The sequence below is a fragment of the Protomyctophum bolini genome (assembly GCF_963924005.1).
Source record: "Protomyctophum bolini genome assembly, chromosome: 1".
Classification (NCBI taxonomy): domain Eukaryota; kingdom Metazoa; phylum Chordata; class Actinopteri; order Myctophiformes; family Myctophidae; genus Protomyctophum; species Protomyctophum bolini.
This window is the reverse complement of record NC_137862.1, coordinates 28503212-28526745: the sequence shown is the minus strand read 5'-3', so window position 1 is coordinate 28526745 and position 23534 is coordinate 28503212. Positions and strand designations below refer to the sequence as shown.

Sequence of the window (23534 nt, the reverse complement as noted above, 5' to 3'; positions counted from 1 at the left end):
ACAGGTCAGCGGTGGCCGAACGGTTTGCGGAGCGGTCTTGATATCGGAAGGTCGCTAGTTCGTATCCCCGGACCGGCGTTAAAATTACCACCGCTGAAGTGCCCTTGGACAAGGCATTGAACCTCTACCATGAAATGTTCTATGAGCAGGGATCTGGCTGTAAACAAGTTCTTGAGCTTAGTCCAGTTACCCTGGGTAAACCTTTCCTTTTCCATTTGGTTCCATTTGTACACAGGTTCCATTTGTACACAGTTGGTTAGTTAAATTAGCATTGGTTTTACAATTTAAATTGGGGGTCCCAGAGATTAAAATGCTATTAAATGGGGGTCCGTAGACTAATGCATGTCAAACTGGGGGTCCTTGAAATTAAACGAGTTGAAAATCACTGCTATATATATGCCAGGGACCCCAATAAGAGAAGATTTTTATGACTCTATAGAGTCATAAAAATCTTCTCTTTTTGGGGTCCCTGGCATATCTTTTCAAGTGGGGGTCCGCGGGGCTAATGAGTGTCAATTTGGGGTCCTTGACATGGAAATGTTTGGGAACCAGTAAGTAAGTAGCCTTGCCGAGCCATGAGGCCCATAGGGCAGGAGCCTATATCCTGTTTCTGTAGCGTGAGGCTACAGAACCAGTGGGTTAGAGTAGACTATCAAGGTAACCTGGTGACACCCAGTCTGTTCCTACTAGTACTTCCTATAGCAACATAATTACACCACTAGAATTGTTTTATTTGGTGTTATTTTATCATCTATCCCTGTGGAACCCATTTAACTCTGTACCTGTGCAAGTTTTTTTTTTTTTTTACTGTGTACTGATTATTCACAAACACTGCAGTATGTCTGCTAGAAATAAACTTGTCCAGTCTGTCCTGGACAATGCAAATCCTGTGCAATGCAAATCCAACTAAAAATGTATACAATTTGAACCTAGAAGGATTTCATTTGGAATACTAATACAGACAGTAAAGTGATGCAATTTTATAAACTTACCACTCTACTCTGTGGTAGGTTATATTATTTGTTTTTATTTTTACCCACTCTTGGTTATAGAGGTATTATCATATTTAACTATTATTTAGCAAAACTGTGTAAATGATGATGATAATAATAATAATACTTTTGTGGAAGCACCATAATAGTCATCCCTACCACAAAATGTTGTGACATTTGAATTTGTCATTGCCCAGCCCTATCTATACATTTGAACTAAACTAAGCTACCATACTGTACATGGGGTATGCAATACATGCAATGCATGTACTACAATTTACAATTTAGGCATTTAGCAGACGCTCTTAATCCAGAGCGAATTTACTGTACAATAAACATGGTGATACTGATGGGCGATATGGAAAAATATGATATCATGATATATTTTCAAGCAGTATCATGATACATGATATTATCACGATATGTAATTGTTCAAGCGTTTTTTTAGGGTTATTGTTCAAGTTACTTAACAATACAACCACCTGGTAACAAACTAATAGAAAAACGAGTAACAGAACATTTAGACCAAAATAGTTATTAATTTTGGCTAATAAAACAACTACTTCTACCCAAGTATAAATTAAGGTATTAAACTGCAAGTCATGAAATGCACATTCATTGTATCTCGACATATACAATATCTCTGAAAAGGCATACTGTGGAGACATTGTATCACAATACTACGGTATTCATCGCCATATATCGACCCACCCCTGGGTGATACATCAAATACATCAAAATAGTCATCAAGAATCATACATCATCAATCATCGTACTCAAACAGTGTGATGAGGCACACTGGTTTGCCATGAGACATGTCCAGGTGTGCCTTGGGATTTTGTGACAACCACACCTTACGTACAGTGTGTTGTAACATGTGAAACTATTATAATTTTAACCACATGGACCCAAGCGTTTCCACATTCAGTGAAAATGTATAGAGGGGTAAAAAGGAAGGGGTCTAGTGTAGACTTGTGCTGGGGGACTCTGTCAACTAAATATGTATGTGTTTTTAAGTGGTGCAAGCTCTTTCTTAAGTAGCTTTGTGTGTGCCTGCCTGCCAGGCTGCCTGGTTGCCTGGTTGCCTGCCTGCCTGCCTGGCTAGTGGCTACTTGGGTCTGAGCACGGAAATTGCATTTGGTTGGTTTGCAAAACGAAGTGCCACTGTTGTGCAGCCTAACACACACATACATATTAACTGTATATATGATAATTTCATGTGTATCAGTACAGTACAGTACAGTACAGTACAGTACAGTAGAGGGACCCCCTGGGGACCCCCACATGGTAACTCTGTCATTTCTCGACCGTTTCGGACGCGGGGCGGCTCGCTGGAACCGGGCCGGCACCCTGGGCGCGTTCATGCAGGTCTGAAAGTTCCGGGGACCCCACGGGGACCCCCACACGGAGTTGCACCACTTGCTTCACATGGGTGTGATTTCTTATTAACCCGCTTATGGCCAGTGACGTGCCTGACGTAGTGAAAGCCATAAATCCATCATGGCCAGTGACGTGCATGACGTAAAGACACTCTCCCCTGAAATCGGGAACATAATAATAAGAAAATGTTGCAACTTTTAGGTTTTTTGGCTAACGGCTGATGTAATCTACCAAAAACCGGCTGAAATCCGCGCGTGATCGGGCGATCGTGCACGCGCGCCGTCTTTATGTGCATCGCTGCGTAAAATGCGATATTTTGGGCTTGATTAGAGCTTAATTTGACTTAGTTATGAAAATAAACGATGATAGCTTAGCATTCCGGACATCAGACTGTCTGTCTGACTGCAGAAAGCTAGTGGATGTTGTGATCCGTAGAACCGGAAATGACATCGCCAGATTCCCGCTATTTGGTCAAAATAGACATAATGGTGAGTTCCCGCCACCTGGTGGCAATAATATATATTACTATATGATTGCTGTGTGAGAATGAGCTGTATATAGCCTACTATATCACAGATTTTTCTTTTGGCATTAAAATGACGAATTTAAACATATGAATAGTGCTGGCAGAAGGATCAATCCAATGTTAATTAGGCTGGCAATAAGCCAGTTTTAATAAATAATAACAAAAAGAAAATGCAATTTTCTCCTTTCACTCCAAACATGCTTTGAGATTTTCATTCACCCATCAGTGTGCCTTGCACGACACGTTTGAAAACCACTGGACTTTCTGACCTCTGTTCTTTCTCCCCTTTCCTGTAAACCAGGGATTCCCAAACGTTTTTGTCCCAGGTACCCCTTCGGAGGGAGATTAGCATATACATAATCTTACATTTAGATGCCATTGAAACCATTTGTATTAAAACTTTTCAGTCAAAGTCACAACCACCCTTTCACAACTGTTATTTAAGATGCTATCTTAGAATAGATGTAGACTTATTTGACAGTGCAGAAACTGCCTTCCTTGATGCATTGACTGCATCAAGTGTCTGTTGTTTCTTTTCTATTCTAAAGCCCTTGAATATGATGGAATTACTGTGATTATGGTAATCTCACATATTACACATACTGGTCAAAACATAATAATTGACAAAACAAATCTGAATTCTTTTGCGGACCCCCTGGCTATGTGTCGCGGACCCCACTTTGGGAACCTTGGCTGTAAACTACAAACGAAGGACTCCTGTAAACCTGTAATGTGACGACCAAGCCTGATTTTTTAATTATAGATTGATTATGAACACAACATTTTTCTGTTTGCAGACTACATCTTCACTTTCGCCTCTTCTGCCTCCAAGAAGATCTCTGAGTCTGTAGCTGGGACTGCTCAGACCATCAAGAAGAGTGTGGAGGAAGGAAAGATTGATGGCATCATTGACAAGGCATGTATATTCTGAGAGAGAGAGAGAGAGAGAGAGAGATCCTGCATTCCTTTTCCAAGTTATATTCTTAAAAGACTTGTCTGGCAACATGTGGAACATGATGCCAGTGGAACAGTTGGAATGTGCCTTGAGGTTGTTTTCAATCTCACATGCATGTGCGCGGAAACAGGAGGCCTACATTGTTGATCCTGCCAGTAGCATATGCTTGTCTCAAAGATTAAGCCATGCATGTCTAAGTACAATCGGCTTGTACAGTGAAACTGCGAAAGTTTACTATGTTTACTATGAAAACCAGCAAAGCCTGTCAGTCCATATGTTGATCTGACCTCATCAAACCCTGGCCTGGACACTCAATACACTGACCCGCTGCCACCCTTAGATCTCCATATATGGAGCTGACCTGTTCTGACATTCCATATGTTCACCTGATCTCATCAAACCATGTTCAAGACACGCTCCATATATGGCCAGTACAGAATTCATTCCATATGTTGATCTGACGCCAGCACTCGCCCAGGCTGATGTGTTCCCGGCGTCTTACTGGTATTATGACTAGATTATTATACTATTATTATGACTAACTCTAGCTCTGGTCCATAGCATTAGGATAGCGTTTCCTTAACGCTATGGTACTTTAAACTTCCTGCGCACTAAGGCTGTCCCCGAACATTCAGGGTTCGAATGTTCGCTCGTTAAGGTTGGCACTCGAATCTTAATTTATGGCCTTGAACCATTCGTTTTTATATATTACTTGCGCAAGCAGAGCGCGCAACTAATCATTTCGCTTGGTCTCTTCAAAGTGACAGCCAAGTTCTTTTCAACCACATTACGTCATCACATACGTATACACACCATATACTCTGGTCCCAGTTCTCAACGATGACGTAATGTGGTTACTTGGCCCAGCAAACCAGGCACAGACTTACCGTTGCAAAAAACTTGGCTGTCACTTTTTGGAACCAAGTAACCACAGTATACTGCTAATCAAATTACAACTACATACTCTGTATGTAGTTGTAATGTGATTTGTAATTTGTAAATCTGTGCCTGGTCTGGTGGGACCAGATTACACAGATGACCATTTCTCTTATGTCATCACTGAGAGCTAGTCATACGTATACACACCATGTACGCTGGTCCTATGAAGGGCTCACGTTTTAACCCGGGACAAGCCTATGTAGCATTCAGTCGAGTGAAAAGGATAAGAGATCTATATATACTTGATTTTAGTCCTAAAAAGATCAAAGTAGATAAGAATGTAGAAAGAGAAATTATACGATTACGACAATCACGTCTAGAAAATCCAAATATACGGAAGATAACTCAATTACCATTAAAACATTCATTAAAAATTGGATTGTTGAACATCAGAGGTTATCTAACACATTTACAAGATATAAACTCAGATTCCCAACTCGAAATGTTGGATCTAATAGCTTTTACTGAAACACACTTAAAGAAAAATAATAACATTACTTTTAAATTAAAAACAATGAACACCAATTACAAAACAATCAGGAATGACAGAGAATATGATATAAGTGGGGGAGTTATGTTTGCTATAAAAGAAGATATTGCCATTGAAATAATTCAAAAAGAAATCGGGATATTAGAAAAAGTAGAACACGTATGTATACATGTAAAAAATAAAGATCTATATATCATTCTTATGTACAGATCACCTAAAACAAACCTTTCGGAATTAAACACATTTTTCTTTCTATCATCTCCGACTTCCACAATTATGATAATAGGAGATTTCAATGAAGACCATTATACTGAAAAAGATATAAATATAAAGACCTTCATGTCAAGATTAGGCTTTAAACAATTAAATACAAATCCAAATACAGATTTCGGAAGTATTTTAGATCATGTATATTTCAACAAATTTGAAAGTATTATTACAGAAATTGAAGTTAGAGACACATATTACTCTGATCATGATTTAGTATTAATATCACTATAGTACAAAATGAAATACATTTAAAACAATTGACAATTTACAATAAGTATTAAAATAATTATACTGTATAATATATTTTAATTCAGTTTATATACCTTTTTTATATACCTTTATATACCAAATGGTTCGGATGTTCGCTCGGAAATTCCTGCAAATGTTCGAGTCCTAAAAACAGGGCTAGGGTACAGCCTTACTGCGCACGCATGAAATCGTATGACTTTGACTACAAGAACGCTCACCAATACAATGTCGGTTTTGTGGAGTTGATAGTGTACTTTCCGCACCACACGTAGAAAATGCACTTTTTGGGCAGAAAATACAATATTTTGGCGGAAGAAAGAAAATATGTTTCTTACTCCACTGCACCCTCTGCAGATTTTGCTAATAGAAAATCCCCATTGACCATATTTTTCCTTCCGGGGAAATAGTATTGGTGAGTGGCGAAATCGTTATTTTTGCAGTGTGTTTAGTGTGAGATGAGACCTTTTCGGACAGGCTCTAACCTCTCTCACGTGTGTGTGTGTGTGTGTGTGTGTGTGTGTGTGTGTGTGTGTGTGTGTGTGTGTGTGTGTGTGTGTGTGTGTGTGTGTGTGTGTGTGTGTGTGTGTGTGTGTGTGTGTGTGTGTGTGTGTGTGTGTGTGTGTGTGTGTGTGTGTGTGTGTGTGTGTGTGTGTGTGTGTGTGTGTGTGTGTGTGTGTGTGTGTGTGTGTGTGCGCGCGCGTGCGTGCGCGCGCGTGCGTGCGCGCGCGCGTGCGTGTGTACGTGTACGTGTGCGCATGTGCGTGTCCAGACTTTCCTGGGAGATTTCCAAAAGGAACAAGAGAAGTTTGTCCAGGAAAATAAATCTAAGAAATCAGGTAAGAATGAAAGCACGTCAAATGTCCTAATCCTTTTGTGTTCTTCTCGTTACTTAACCACTTTCACCTGGATGTCCAGGTTGAGTCTTATTATTTCCGACGGAAGAGTGAACGTGAACACAGCTTCTGGACCAATCTTTAGCCCCCATGGTCACAGAACTAAATATTGGACCCAGGCATAGAGGGACAAATCTGAAGGAAATCTACATTATTCTCAACCTTTCTCTGTCCCAGCAACACACGCTCGTGGGATCTAGTACCAGTAAACTGTTACAAATGATGCAAAACTGATCCGGGACTGGGAATGGTTGTGGTCACTTTCTAGAAAAGAGAAACGACAGTTAAGGCCTTATCTTACCCTTTATCCCTAAACTTCTTTGCCATATTTTACTATCTTGAAAAACATTTTAAAATAGTTCAACAACTAGCCGATCTACATCGACAAGTTCTGAGCTGATAGATAGGTTTTTTGAACAATTTTAAAACGCACTTTCTATGCACAGAGCCAGTTAAGATCTGACAGCATCTAGTGCGAACACAACTAGCTCTTTTTTCCTGAAGGGCATTTCTCTATGACCTGCGGAAACGTAATGTGTGTGTGTGTGTGTGTGTGTGTGTGTGTGTGTGTGTGTGTGTGTGTGTGTGTGTGTGTGTGTGTGTGTGTGTGTGTGTGTGTGTGTGCGCGCGCGCTCGCAGACTCGGCAGTACCTCCCTGGGTTGGTTACAATGAGGAGGAGACCATTCAACAACAGATCCTGGCTCTGTCTGCTGTGAGTACTGCAGTTCATATATTGCATGGTGGTGTCAACATGTGCCTGTGGAACTGTGCTGTATATGGCAGTGACCCCCAAATGTTTTAGCTGGAGACCCCGAAAGGGAAATGTCATGTCTCCCCTGAGGACCCAAACTAGTGAAAATAGCCAACTTCTTAGAATTTTTTATAGCTTTGATTTTTTTATGTTGTTTATGAAATGTATTTGGAAAAAGGTTCGTTTTTTTTTTTTTTTTAGACAATGTTTTAAAATATTGCAAAAAAGGAAGGAAGAAATACCCAAAAATTAAGCCAGGGACTGATGGCGGGCAGAGAACCACAGGGGTGTGTGCACTGGCACTGCCCTTTCTTTTTGCGCAGTCAGAGAGCTGTCTGTCTTCATGTTGCCAGGCAACCAGATATGCACCTGTCACTCACTTTCAGGCCTCCGCCCCTATCACAAAGGAGTTGTCTCTAGAGCCCAAGTTCTTAAAGTGTGTTGACTCTGAGAGAGTACAATTTACAATTAAGGCATTTAGCAGACGTTCTTTATCCAAGAACGTAGCATCAGTATAAACAATATAATATATAGAGCGTCGAAGTCTGACGTCAATATCGGTAGAAGAAACAGACTGTATGTATCACACTAGAATTTCGCCGCCCTTTGGGCGGCGAATCCTAGTTACGTTGCAGCGCAATATGGGAAGAAGGAAATTGCGGGAGTTGACAGACTCCACTTCATGTTTCAGCTGTGTTTTTAAACTCAGTAGTGTGCCCTGCACCTGTAGTAACGGATGGGTTCTAAATTATTATAATAACAGTAAGTGTTTTTTATTTCTCATAAATACGCAAACATGGTGAAACAACTACAGTCACAGAGAGCAGTGGCAAGGTAGCGGCATTGTCATGGTTGAAAGTATTCTACCTGCAACACTGAGCCTGTAAGCTGTGTGATGCTAACGCGCTAACACCGTTAGCATGGTCTGTGTTGGGCAAATAAAAAACGGGCAAGATAGATATGAAACTACTGGCCAAAATGTCATACAAAACACAACACCTAAAATCGGAATGTTATTGTGACCTATTGAGCACAAACAGACCATCATGATTTGCTTGCTGGACCTATAATTAATTTATTTGCATTAAATGTCCACTCGCCCATATAAATAAAAAGCAAGATGGCTGCGACAGATTGTGAGATAGACGGAGAGAACAGAGCTGGTGACGTGTGAGCCAGGGCAGTGTTGCCAGGTTTGCGAATTGTAAGCGAGTTGTAGTGTATGTAAGTAGCGTGGTTTCAAGGCCTTGTTTCTGGGCCTGTTGGGGCAACAGCATACTCGGGGGTGTGGGTGATTGGGCCGATAATGTTAGTATTAAACAAATGCATTGCCGGCGTGAGTGTGGAAGGGAGGCATTAATTTGGCAGTGCAAAGAGTAATGTTTGACGGCTGGTGGTCTGCTTTGTGGTCGGCCCCCTTATGAGGAGATAGCTTTTGAACACTGCGAAGGGTAAGTGTGTGACGTCACTGCCCGTGTGAGTGTGTGTGGGTGTAGTGTGTAAGATGGTGTTGTGGGTGTTGCAATAGCGACGTAGCTGTTGTGGCTTTGGGTTTCTTCTTGGTACAACGTATTGCGTACAGCTTTTTGGGTACAGCTTTTTGGGTACCACTTCTCCAATGTATAATAGATATGACTGACTGACTGACTGCGGTCAAAACGCTGGAGAAAACGGGTGCCCCTCCCCAAACTCCCCAAGCTGTGTGTGCGTGCGTACCCCCCAAGCTCACAACACGCTGATCTACAAGCTCACAACACGTCGCAGTGAGACGTGTTGTGAGCTTGTAGATCGGCTTTTTCTGGTCATTAGTTATTTTAAGATTAAAGGGTATTTTAAGTGATCAAACTATGGAATTGAATACTCGTTTAGAAGCATCTTCCATGAACATGAATGGCCTTACAAATGTTATAAAAGCAAATAGGTTAATATATATTTTTTTGCTTTATTCCATGACTTCAGGACAGGAGGAACTTCCTGCGCGACCCTCCTGCAGGTGTGCAGTTCCACTTTGACCTGGAGCAGATGTATCCTCTGGCTGCCGTGATGCTGGAGGAAGACGAGCTGCTCAACCGCATGCGCTTCGACCTCGTTCCCAAACAGTCAGTCCTCCAGCACAACTCTCTCTCTCTGTGCATGCATGCATGCGTGCGTGCGTGCGCAATTCATATCGTTGCTGTCAGGCAGAAACATCTCATCCATTTTTTTTTACATTTCTTTGTAAATTAAAGCACTATACTTGATCATACTACAGCGTGACACGAAAACAAGGTTAGAAGACGTGACAAGACAGACAAACTCAAATTCCTGAATTATTTTTCCCCAGGAGTAAAAAGAAAAGAGACATTAACCCATTCTGACCTGGCACCCATTTTGGTGTTGGCATCATGTTATGCTTTAGCTATTGAAAAATAGCAGATCTACAAGCTCATATCGCGCCACCGAGTGGCGCGATACGAGCTTGTAGGTCTGCTATTTTTGAAAAATCGAAGAACGACTGACATTTTTTTAATCTGATCTCAGGTCAGAATGGGTTAATCAGACCAGTGTGTGTCCAGTGGAAACCTGGTATGAATCTGATCTCAGGTCAGAATGGGTTAAAACAAAACAAGAAACAAAACTGATCTGCTATTTTTTAATTTGAATCCTGAGCGGAAAACTGTTTTGGGCATAAGGTTTCCACCCAACAGAGACGATACTGTATGTATGAATGCCTACAATTGACGATATTCAGACCGCGGCCATCTTGCGAGCAAGGTGATAAATATGTGCAACTTCCCATAGACAGAACATTTTTATCCCACGATTTTGCAACCCTTTTCTTCACCCAGTGTCAATTATCTAATGTAATCCTGGGCGCTACACTTCCTCTGCCAACCTGGGGGGGAGGCGGACTGACCTCATGCTTCCTTCTATGCATGAGGAGTCCAAGCTGCGTGCAAGGAACATGTTGTTCCGACCAGATCCTTTCCCCTCCATCAGGCGCCCCGGCTGGCCAGGGGGAGGTAGTTTAGAGACCAGGATTACTGTATGTTTTTAGCGAGGGTACCTTAAGGCTACCTTAAGGCCTATTCATAGTCTGGATTTTTGGTGGTGAGGTGACCACCGCTCCGGTGTTGAGGTGACCACCGGAGCTGAAATAACGTTGAGCGGTGGTGAGTAAAAACAGAGAGAAGGGCTGGAGCGGTGGCAGTGGTTTGCTCTTCACTGCGGCTCGTGATGTCATGTTGTAGTTCGGTGGTCACCTAACCACCGAAAATGTATGTAAGAGCCTTTAGGAGACACGGGGAGAACATGCAAACTCCACACAGAAAGGCCCTTTCGCCAACCCCGCCTCGGGTATGGGCACTGATGACACGGAGGAGGCAGCAACACCCCCAGTGCCCACAGTGTCCCGAACAATCGAACAATTAGAGAATGTAGAATAATTGCTATTTTGATCAACGTTTGCCTGTTATCTCTCCTATGGTACCACATCAATACAGCATGGAATTGTGGACAAAATCGTGTGTCATCAAATGGTGGTCCGTGGCTCAAATGCTGAATAAATAATGGGCCTTGATATGAAAAGGGTTGAAAACCGCAAGATGGAGACATTTGTCTTTCCCAGTGTGACCAGTAGGTGACCTGGCCTGACCCCCAATTAATCAGTGGAACAGTAGCGAGACCACCTTAAGTTCAGCCACACCAAGTGTGCTAGTTGTATTGCATAACATGCTGTGTCTACCATCCAGATTGACCATTATTTCATTCATTAAACTAAGTTCTGGATGTTAACTTTAAGGGATTCAAACACAATTAAAGTTCTACACTGTAATTATGGAAAGGCCTTTGGATAAAATTATGTTTTACGAAAGGGATTTAAAAGACGGTGATTTATTGGACCGAGGTCCTCGGGCAGGCCGTTCCAGAGTGGAGAAGGCCTGACGGCAAAGACACAGTCACCATTTGTCTTCAGCCTGGACTCAGGAACAACCAGCAGGTTTCCGCCTGAGGCCCTCCGGCTGCACACACAGGCTTATAAGCTAAATAAACTCTAAAATGTAATTAGGAGCCGGGCCATGAAGTGCCTTACTATAAATTGGGCTTGGGCGCTCGGGTGGCACAGGGGTAAAGTACCTAGTGTCCACCACCAACTGGTGGCTGGAGTCTAGGGGCCCCATTAACCACTTCCAATAATATGACATATAAGATTATAGTTTTATGAGCTGGGGGCGTGGGGTATGTCATATAGCAATTTTAAGCATGTTAAGAAGCGCTTTCGACACCCCGTGGAGTGCGCAAAACGACCTTGAATTAGTCATGGGAGTGTTTAAGGCGTGTTTGAGAGTTACCCAATCAACATGTCCGTACTATTTTCTTTACCAGTCAGCTGATGTCACATACGGAATGCGCACTTTGGGGATCGTTATATTACATTTCTTCAGGCTGGCACCATAGAAGACATGACATATGACTTTGTCACATTTGGGTTAATTATTCCTATTGCACTGCATGCTGTCACCTTTATGCCTCAAAATAATTTGTTTCTATTGAGAAACACCAGTAAAATTATATTTTAATTTAAATTATAATTATATTATATTTGAAATGAGTAATGAGTTGAATGCGTGGTGCGCAATGCTGTGGATGGTATATGGTCTTCGCTCGTAGAATTTTTTCGAGTGTGATACAGCGTATGAAAGCAAACTTCCCAAGGATTATGGAGATGTTTTTCTTTTTTTTTAAGGTTGAGAAATGAAAGAATTATGGCCGTTTATAATCTCAACATTTCACAATAAAAAGACGCATTTCAAAGAGCTGTTGCCATGTCTCATAGAAACAAGTAAATAGGTCTATAAAAATAATCCCAAAATAAGCGCATATAACAGGGGTCTGTAACCTATTTTAAATGAAGTGCCATGTTTTTATTTTCTAGATAGTGAGTCTGCCATATCCAGATTAACTTTAATGACACCACATTAAAATAAAAAACATATTTTGATTGTCCACAAATATAAAGTTCTTCCATCTTTTTAAATATTTTCTTGCACATTGTTATAATGATCATTATATATCCGCCTGCAGTCAGAGTTCATAGTTTTAATGAATGAATGTGATGCATTGTGAGCTGGTAGATCTGCTATTTTCAAAAGTAATCTTGGAAAAATGTAATTACATTTTTAGATTAGCCGTCCTTAGTTGGGCAAATGCATTCATCTGGGGATCCTTGACATGGGAATGTGCTGTGTGAGGATCACTGGTTTAAACAACATTAGGAGAAAATCTCAAATAACCACTTTAGAAACAAGAAAAGCAACCACAACTACCAATATTTACAAGCAACTTTACAGAAAAAGAAGCCGCTTATAATAAACAGACTTGGCAACCCTCCCAGAGCCGCTCAAGTGTAAAATCAAACATTGCTTTTTGCGTTTATGAGATGGTCAGACCCACGTCTAATCGTTATGCGCTGAGTCAAGGGGCTTAATAGCAAATTGTGCAAAGCGAAAATAATTAACATATGGACACTCCCACAATGCTAAAATATTCAGGAACGCTGTATGCCATACGTGTGTGCGTTCAACACGGGACGATAAGGCTTCTATAATACCATTGTGCGCAGAGCGAGGCCAATATAGGCCAATTTATGTATTACCCCATTGTAAAATGGACATTCAAAATGGGGCCCCATATGTCCAAATGCATTGTGGTTTATATCCTGATATACGTGGTGCATAATGCGCTCAGAGGAGGGAATTCTGGTGGAGGAGACTGTAGGCACTAGCAACTGCTACTGGCTGGTGCCTTGTGAGAGGTGCCTGTCACAAGGATGGTGTTAACCCATTCTGTACGGGAACCCCTGTTGGTGTTTTAATCATTATGTTATACTTTAGCTATTGAAAAATAGCATATCTACAAGCTCATAGCGCAGCACTCGGGGCCGTGCTATGAGCTTGTAGATCTGATATAAGCTTGTAGATCTGCTTTGAGCTTGTAGGTCTGCTATTTTTGAAAAATCGTAAAAATGTGTCTCAAATCTTTTAAATATATTCTTTCAGATACATATAATTCTGTGTGTGTGTGTGTGTGTGTGTGTGTGTGTGTGTGTGTGTGTGTGTGTGTGTGTGTGTGTGTGTGTGTGTGTGTGTGTGTGTGTGTGTGTGTGTGTGTGTGCTACAGTGTGAAGGAGGATGCGTTCTGGAGGAACTATTTCTACCGGGTGTCTCTGATCAAGCAGTCAGCGCAGCTCACTGCTCTGGCTGCCCAGCAACAGATGCACAACGATGGACAAGACAGAGAACAGGATGTCCCTCTCCCAGGTACTACTACTCAGTGTTGTTTTTGGCAGCACAATTTGATTTTAGTTTTAGTCATAGTCTTTTGAATAGTTTTCATTTAGTTTCAGTCACATTTTAGTCACCTGGAATGTTTTAGTGTTGCTCTAGTTTTAGTCGACTAAATCTACGGTTGATTTAGTCGACTAATATGTATTTTGGTGGGCCTTGATGCCGTCATAATGGCTGATTTTACACTTGCTGAAAATAGCCGATCTACAAGCTCACAACCCTAATGGTCTCAGATATTTCATAAAAGCAAAGGTTAGAAACCTCAATATGTGATTTCTTCGCCTGGTCGGCAGTATGTAGGACATTTCCAGCGTGTCCTACAACATCATAATTTCACATGTGACCAGATTTGACTGAGAGCCTGCCATCGCGCAAACTCCAGAGGAGAACACTTTTTTTTTCCAAAATGAGTTCATAGCACAGGCAGACTCTTCACATACTAGAGCATGTCTGAAATAAATATCAGAGCTGAAATCGACATGTAAATATGAAATAAATGTTTAAACATGTAGCTAGGTGTAATGTTAGAGACCACAGAAGTGAACCTTTCAAGCCTGTTTTCTCCACTCGCTGTTTTTTGCAAGACATTACTCTATAAGCCATATTTCCAAAACTGGTGGGTCAAACTGAACAACCAATATGTCAATTTGAAGCTATGATTCCCTGCTTTCATATGACGTGAAAAAACGAAAATTCAAACAAATCCAATGGCAGCGCCTCATCCTATAAAACTAACCTCTATGTTCATCATTCAGAAACCTATAAAACTAACCTCTATGTTCATCATTCAGAAACATATAAAACTAGAACTAGAACTAGTAGGCCATAAATGGCCAACTAGTATGCAAGCAGAGCGCGCAAGTACTTTCGACCGCTGTAAACTGTCAAATCTCAGTATCTCTGTGAAGGAACGTTTGAAATGTCTAATTATTAGGTGTAACTATTTGCTACCTACCTACTTTATGCATATAAACACCTAGTATTATTAAGTATGGTTCAAGTTTCTATCTATATAAGAAATACAGTTTTATCGATTTAGATATGTTCTGGATCGCTTTTTAATTTTTTGAAGAAAAATAAATCGTTATGTGATGAAAAATATGTTATACAGTATAATTATTCTATTATTTATTCTAAATTGTCAATTGTTTTAAATTTATTTCATCTTGGAATATAGTGATACTAATACTAAATCATGATCAGAGTAATAGGTGTCTCTAACTTCAATTTCTGTAATAATACTTTCACATTTGTTAAAATATACATGATCTAAAAACCGTCCCAGCCAACCCGCCACTTTTGATGCGTATGCAAATAAAATAGCAAATTGTGCCTGATTTGCTGGGACCAGAGTACATGGTGTGTATATGTATGACTAGCTCTTAATGATGACGTAAGACATATGGTCATGTATGTAATCTGGTCCCAGCAAATCAGGCACAGATATATTACATACATGACCATATGTATGACATTGGTGCTCATGTCTTACGTCATCATTGAGAGCTAGTCATACATATGTATATATATGTCATTTTTAAGTTGATTAGCGGTATACTGTGGTTACTTTGCGCCAAAAACCGTCCCAGCCAACCCGCCACTTGATGCGTATGCAAATAAAACAGCAAATGTGTGCCTGGTTTGCTGGGACCAGATTACTTAAATGACCATATTTCTTACGTCATCATTGAGAGCTTGTCATACATATACACACCATGTACTCTGGTCCCAGCAAATCAGGCACAATTTGCTATTTTATTTTACTGATTATTTATATAGTATACGTATGACTAGCTCTAAATGATGACGTAAGACATACGTATACATTATACTATATAGAGTATGTAGTTGTAAGTTGATTAACGGTATACTGTGGTTACTTTGTGCCAAAAACCGTGCCAGCCAACCCGCCACTTGATGCGTATGCAAATAAAACAGCAGATTTGTGCCTGGTTTGCTGGGACCAGATTACATAAATGACCATATTTCTTACGTCATCATTGAGAGCTAGTCATACATATACACACCATGTACTCTGGTCCCAGCAAATCAGGCACAATTTGCTATTTTATTTTACTGATTATGTATATAGTATACGTATGACTAGCTCTAAATGATGACGTAAGACATATGGTCATTTATGTAATCTGGTCCGAGCAAACCAGGCACAAATCTGCTGTTTTATTTGCATACGCATCAAGTGGCGGGTTGACTGGCACGGTGCACACAGACCGGGCGAAATTATTACTTGCACGCTCTGCTTGCGCAAGTAACTAACCTCTATGTTCATCATTCAGAAACCTATAAAACTAACTATGTTCAACATTCAGAAACCTATAAAACTAACCTCTGTATCTTCATCATTCAGAAACCTATAAAACTAACCTCTCTATGTTCATCATTCAGAAACCTATAAAACTAACCTCTGTATGTTCATCATTCAGAAACCTATAAAACTAACATCTGTATGTTCATCATTCAGAAACCGTCAGACCAAAAACCCCACCTGTTTCCATCAGTGACATGCAGAAGGTAAGAGCAACCTTTTTTATGATTGACATACTCAGTCGCCACGGCTGATTTCAGTCATTTGGATTCCATAGAAGCCAGCATGTCTTCCATTTAGTCCGGGAGCTAGGCCCAGCCCTCATACTATTTTTTGCTACCTTTTTTTCACTATTATTTCCTGTTAGCATATACCTTGGGCCATCTCAAAATGAAGGGACCACCCCCAACTCGGGCCGTTTGGTTTCAGGGGCCCTAAAACCCCTTTTTTGGTATTGTGTCGCTGGCGAAATTGTGTAAAGGCAAATAAAAATTCACTAAAATTACATAGAAATTTGGCACATATGGGTATGTAGCAGAATAGGATGGGGGTTATCTACCATTGTATTCTTAAATATGACCTACATCATCTCCAGAAACACAAAAATATATACTGTCCGCTTAACAAATAACAACAAAGATGGTTATTTTCCAGCACATTATGGTAAATATCACTACCTCACTTGTATATAGAAAACTTTCCATATCCTTAAGCTTCAATTTAAGACCAAGATGACCTTTCTATCTTGAAAATTGCTCTTTCTGTAGCCAAAGTCAAGACAATTTAATTACATTACCTTTTTAATAATTCTATAATGAAACTAATACCGGTTTAAAAGTCCATTACTGTGGCAAAAGTATTAATCGACAAACTGTTCTATAACATTAGGATCCCCAGATTATTTTGGAGGGGTCCCCAGATGATTAGCTTAATGTGCAACATTGTTTTGTCACTCAACAGTAAACAAACCAACATATCAACATAAGTGCACACACTGCAGGGTGTCTGCAAATTTCTAAAGTTACAATTTAATGACTTTTTTTAAGGCCTATTTGATACCAAATTGTCATATTATGAAAGACAGAGACAGAAACACATTATGTCTATAGTGATGAATATAATGTAATTCTATTGATGCTGTGTAAGTATTTTTGGATTGGTGCAATTTAAGCAAGGTAATACTACATCCACTCTTCACAGCCTTGAGTATAGGAAATGTTGGGAGTGGGGCAGATTTAGTTAACTCTTCAAACACAATTTCCTAAATGTATTTGCTCAGTAGGTAGGGGAATGCCAAGTTAGAGCAGAACATAATTATCCCATTAAAACTGGGAAAGCGTCATTTTTTGAATTTTTGTGTTGGCTGTTTCTGTGAGCTGCTATTGTGCTATTTTTTTTTTAAACATTTTAGAAATATCTTGAAAGTGTTAGAACTACTGATTGGAAAGGCATTTGTAGAATTGCTCTCAGGTCTTGGGATATACGTATAACACACACACACACACACACACACACACACACACACAAACACACACACACGCACATAAACACACACACACACACGTGGGTTTTTTCCAACATGGGTTGCTTTTCCAGCATCACTCCGATTGCCCAGGGTTATTTAATCCATTAAATCGATTTATAGCAACGGAGCACTTTTACCGACGGACCGGAAGTTATACCGGATGTGGCTGGAGCAGCTAAATGTAGCCAAAACACTCTAAAGGCGATCGACAACAACAGGAGGCATGATTAAATCTAACGCGACTAGCGACTGGACAGCGGGGGGCCATCTAATACAGGATATTTTCTTAGAATTGGACGGGATGATTTAGATCGCGTGTTATTGACGTTTTAAGATTTTCGTTCGGCTAAACAAGGGGAACATTTTCGATGACGTCCCACTGTTGTGCAACATTGAGGATTGCGCAACAGAAGTTGATGTGGAGGCTGTGAAGTTGATGCGATCGGTTTTCATATCAATAAACTTCGTCTTTTGGATAAAACTTTGTCCTGAGCACTGGGTGTTACTAATAGAAAGGACGGTGAACTTCGTCCTGGGCGATTGGGGTGTTAAGTTGTTGTTGTCCTCTCTCAGCCACCTCAGGAGGAAGACGAGGAGATGTCCACCAGCCCTGGTGTGTCCGAATTTGTGAGTGACGCCTTTGACTCCTCGTCCATCGACCAGGACGACTTCAGGAAGGAGATGGAGCAGCTGGTTCTGGACAAAAAGGAGAGCAGCCCCTCCACCCCTGATGGTCAGAATCCTTACTTTCCTAAGGGTTATACTGGGTACTTGAAGCCCCCCCCCCCCCCCCCCCCCCCACCTCTGATGGCCAGAATCCTTACTTTCCTAAGAGTTATAAGGTACTTGAAACCCCCCCACGCCTGATGGTCAGAATCCTTACTTTCTGAGCTTGTAGATCAGCTATTTTCAAGAGATTTTTTTTTATGTATTTTGAATTTCTGCATAATGAGTGTTTTCTAATTTTGGTACTTTAAACACAATCAGTACCGGGATTCCTTCAAAAATCTAAATAGATAGTGAATAAATAGTATATCCATTAAATCAAAACCACGGAGAGCGCCCTAGATGAGCAGATACAAGGCATTCTTTCTGCCGCGCTAACAGCTAATCGAACGGTAAGCTAATATGACTGAAGAGCGAAGTACGGTGGCCGAGAATCCGACTGAAAAAGCTTTTTAAAAGGAAAAAAAATCTGAATATTCTCCCCTCGCCTGATGATATTGAGGATGCGCTAGAACGTGTACACACGTCCAATGCACCCCTTGATTGGATTCCCTAGGACGTGTGTACCTTTACTTCATTTTAGTTACTAGTTACTTTGGCGATTTTAATTTTGATTAGAAAACATACATTAACCACTTCAACACTATACATTTTGGCAATTTTGTACACATTCTGAACTTGTAAAATGGGACATTCTGCAATATGAGTACTTTTACTTTTAGTACTTTAAGTACATTTTGATGGTCATACTTTTGTGCTTTTACTCAAGTACATTTTCAATTCCATACTTTCAATTGAGTACTTTCTCCACCACTGCGTCTCAGAGGAAGCAGCTGACTGGGAGAAGGAGCTCCAGCAAGAGCTCCAGGAGTACGAGGTGGTGACGGAGTCGGACAACAGGGACGACCAGTGGGACCAGGAGATCGAGAAGATGCTGCAGGCCGACGACGGCTAGACCAAACCGTCCTTCTCTTCTCTTCTATTCTCTTCTCTTCACTTCACCGTCTTCTCACTCAGCAGGCCCCTGAAGTATGACCCGGTAAAGAGCGCCCAAGTCCTGACGTCACTTTCTATTTTTTGTTTATTTTTTCCTTTTATTTTCCCAGGGTAGTAGCTGATCACAAGTGCTCATTTTCAGCAACGCACTGCACATAGACACACACATTAAAGCCTGGGAGCTGACCAGTACAACCACAGTCTTATTCCGTTGGCCACTAAGCAGCTCCACTGGAGCAGTTTGGGGGTTCAGTGCCTTGCTCAAGGGCACTTCGGCGGTGTTGGGTGAATCACTTCCCCACCCAGATTTTCCTGCCCTTCTGCAACAAGGGCGCTCCTCTAACCAAAATTGGTGCCAAGGAGTTCGTGGACGTTTTTTTCTCTATGGATAATAACATGAGGTCATCTTAAAATCGTCTCATATAAGAATTGTGGTCCAAGAATAAACAAACGGTGCCGCGATATTGTCGAGGAGGTGTCTCTGTATCGTTTACGACAGTCATGCAGTCACTTATATTTGATAGTCTAATTCTAGTTAAAATGTAACTAATTCGGCAGCAGTAACATTAGCGTTTTCTCAGTCAGTTGATTCTTCATAATCCATATTCTTTGAAAAAAGAAGTGGACTTTGCACCCTCTAGCGATATTGACGTCAGACTTCGGCGCTCTAGAGAGGCAAAGGGGGTTTAGTATTTTCCCTCCTGTATGATTGTGACCTGTCGACTTGTATCCATGCTCTATAACAGATAATAAAACGAGTAAATAAGCATAGAGAAGACGTGTAGAAGGTTTGGGACATACAATAGTTATGACCAGTGCTGATGACCGTTTGGTGGAGTGTGTCCTTTAGGACTGGGCGATATGGACAAAAACCTAATGTCACTATATATGTTGTTTGACCAGATACTTCGATATTGATTCTTTTTTCAAGATCTAGCTACAATAAGTAGCTAGATGCTATTTCTGAAAAAATAAAGCATAAAATAAGATTCATGTGATTAAAAACCAGGAAAAGACAACACTTATGCCATATCACAATATCCCAGACGATATCAAGTCTATATTGTTCGTAATATTATTACGAAAGATATAGACAGGGGTGCGCACATTATTTTGGGCTAGTACTCAAAGGAGTACCTGCCCATGTAGTTTGGTGCACACAGCAGGGAGGGGGGGGGGGGGGGGGGGGGTACAGACGTTCGTATCCTGCCACAACATTATGCTGCTTTCACACGGGCAGATGCAACTGATGCAAAGCTACACTAGTACACCTAGTCACAAACAGTGTCGTCGTTAAGCAGCAGTATATCCCACTGGCAGCACCTGTCCGTTTATCTCTAGCACAACCACAAACATCCAACACATATACAATGAATTACTCACCTAATGCTGCCTGCAGGTTCCATGTTTAATTCCAGCGTGTGTAACCTACATTGTCTAAGTGACAGTTTTCATATTGTAAACATGGTCGCTAACGAGGTTTAGCGACTAGCACTTTGACAGCTCATCCATCTTAGCTTGTTTACAAATGAAACTGACTTTCTGTGCAGAAACTGCCTCATCAAAATAAGAGATCCTTGTAATGATTAGTCAACACTAGTTTTATTTCTAAGTCTTCTTACAGGACGTTAACATCTCATTTGAGTTCCTTTTGAATGCCTGTCAGCATTCTCTGAGTCTAAATCCCTGTCTCTCAGCTGGTGCGCAAATGCGCCTCCATGCATTTGATCTACCACGCACCAAACGTTTTGACGACACATGCGCACTGGCACACCGCTTGTGTGCACCCCTGGATATAGATATCGTTAGGAACCGAATACAGTGCTATATTTTATTTCTGTCCTAGCGCAACATGAAAAATTAAGATGGGCCATCCAAATGTTTGTTTTTCCAAGCTCCGCAAGGCCACAAAAGGTAGTCAAACTGTACCTTTCTATGCACCGCCAATACGTCAATTCCTTTTCCCTATTCAGACATACTAGGGTGTAACGTCACTGTAGCTAAAATAATAATATCAATATATTGCCCATGCAGCCTTTAATGTCCTTTGCTTCTCCCTATAGCAGTGGTTCTCAAAGTGGGGTCCAGAGACCCTCGGGGTTCGTGGAGGGCTTTCCAAATGGACCCTCACAGATCTGTAAATCTGAGAGTGTACAGATTGAACCTCCTTATGGGTCCATTTGGTTCCATTTGTGCACGAGGGGTATATACATTTGTATGGGGGGTTCCTTGAAATGGACAAAAGATGTTTAAGAGAACCACTGCACTTTAGTTTACATTAGTCCGTTGTGCTAAAGAGGGAAGCCTGCAGATGGCGCTTTAGTACCAGTCCCAGACGTTCTACTCTGGTAGAGAGGCGCCTGTCTGAAATCATAGATAGACTTGGAAATGTATCTTTATTTCAACTTCTATTGGTGGTGATTTGTACAGTTTAAGTACTGACAAAACTAGAGCTACTTGTATGTAAATAAAGGGGATTGTGACACTGCACAATAATGCATAATTATTCAAAATAAATTGCCATAAATTGCATAGGTATGTCCTCTTAAAAACAAAAAAAAAATGTTATTTGAATGATTCCTGATAGTGTGTGTACTGCATATGTAAGGTTTCTGTTTGATACTTTCTCTTAATAAATATTCCTTTTCTTATTATGGACAGAATTCTGCGGGTGCATAATTTTACACAAAGTTTACACAGTTTTGCACAGGTGGATATTGTTACTGTTACTATGGTAGAGACTTACCTCTTTTTTTTCCCCTTCATAAACGAATGCCCTACTTCTGTGGTTTTCAACCAGTGGTCTCTCGGTCCTTGAGGGGGTTCCAGGTGGTCCCCAACTAAATGATGGAGAGGTGGTAACCAAATGGACACTTATCTTCATTGTATGTCCTCAAGAGTTAAATTGATAAACATCTGCATTACTTAATTTATAAGAATCTACACACTTAGATGGGAGGCAGTGGCTCAGGGGTATAGTGGCCAAACCGCAAGGTTGCCAGTTCAAACAGAACCCCAAATTGCTCCTGATGTGCTGGTTTGTGGCTTGCATGGTTCCACCACCATCGGTGTATGTGAATGGGTGAATGTAATTTAAAGCAGCTTGGATGAAGGCACTATATACATGCACCATTTAGTGACTAATCCATCAAGGTCTTTATTTTGTTTCCCGAAGGAGAAATTTCTCTTTGGCCCCAAGGACCCGCAGCACAGCATACAAATACAATACAAGACAATATAGGTACACCGTGACTCGTACAACATTTAAATACCACACACACCAACATACCTAGTGCAAAAAAAATAACATCACCTCAAAACCTACCCCTACCTGTCTGCCCTCTGCAAGGACTAAGGAGTGTGATTGACAGAGGGACAAAGGAATGCTTGTACCTATTATATGTGCAGGTAGCCGCAAGCATAACAAAGTGAATGAAGCTTATGTTATTGCTGAGTGGATTTCTTGAGCTGCACAAGTTTGTCTTTGGTTAGTTGGCACACAATCATGCTCGCTTGTTTTATCATGCTTAACAAACACGCATGACCGAGTGACAAGGATCCTCAAGTGATGTGTTCAGCCTATTATTGTCGGAGGTGGGTTTCATATCAACGTACATGCATGACAGTGGCACTGTATGCAACATTCCCATAGATATTTTCATATTCCTCATATACTATAACTGCAATTATTGAGTAGCTCGTATGGAAAATGATTTCACCCACTCACACCTGTAAACTTGTGATATTAGAGAGAGGGAGAGAGCATGACAACTATTTAGAAGGCATTTTTTAAGTGGGAGCGTGCTGGTGATCCTATTTAAAGGAGTGCTGAAGGGATTTGGTCCCTTATCGTTTTTGTCTGTTATTTTTTTCTCCCGACAAAAATAGCAGTTCTGGCTCGACCGTGCAGTCAGTTTTCGTGAAACTCGGTATGGTAGAGGGCCATGCCAAATGGTGAGGATGTGAAGCCTGCGTCCATTGGCCAAATGGTGGCGCTATAGCACTCAATATGCGTCTCCTCATGCCGAACAAGTATCGTGCTCTTACTTTTGACCTCTGACCTCTAGATACCCACCATTTTGAATTATATGAAATGTACCTCCTCCAGGATCTTTGATCAAAATGCACGGAAATTCCTACACGTGAACTTTGGACCTATAGGCTACGGACAAGGACATCTATGGTACTA

At 41.0% G+C, this 23534-nt stretch overlaps 1 protein-coding gene across 2 annotated transcripts in view; it reads left to right on the top strand.

Annotated features, from left to right (window-relative positions):
- Positions 1 to 22008, top strand: part of syap1 (synapse associated protein 1) — a 22987-nt gene extending 979 nt beyond the window's left edge. The window contains exons 2-10 of one of the 2 annotated variants that reach the window (XR_013963781.1): positions 3696 to 3814; positions 6571 to 6637; positions 7334 to 7407; positions 9406 to 9545; positions 13606 to 13745; positions 16255 to 16304; positions 18197 to 18356; positions 19174 to 19534; positions 20118 to 22008. Coding sequence is in view for 1 of the 2 variants with exons in the window: in XM_080759178.1 (XP_080615304.1) it covers positions 3696 to 3814; positions 6571 to 6637; positions 7334 to 7407; positions 9406 to 9545; positions 13606 to 13745; positions 16255 to 16304; positions 18197 to 18356; positions 19174 to 19304 (881 nt within the window). In the remaining variant the exon portion in view is untranslated. Of the gene's footprint in view, positions 1 to 3695; positions 3815 to 6570; positions 6638 to 7333; positions 7408 to 9405; positions 9546 to 13605; positions 13746 to 16254; positions 16305 to 18196; positions 18357 to 19173 lie in introns of both variants that reach the window. The other variant, XM_080759178.1, reaches the window with a different exon arrangement.
- Positions 22009 to 23534: the final 1526 nt, after the last annotated feature.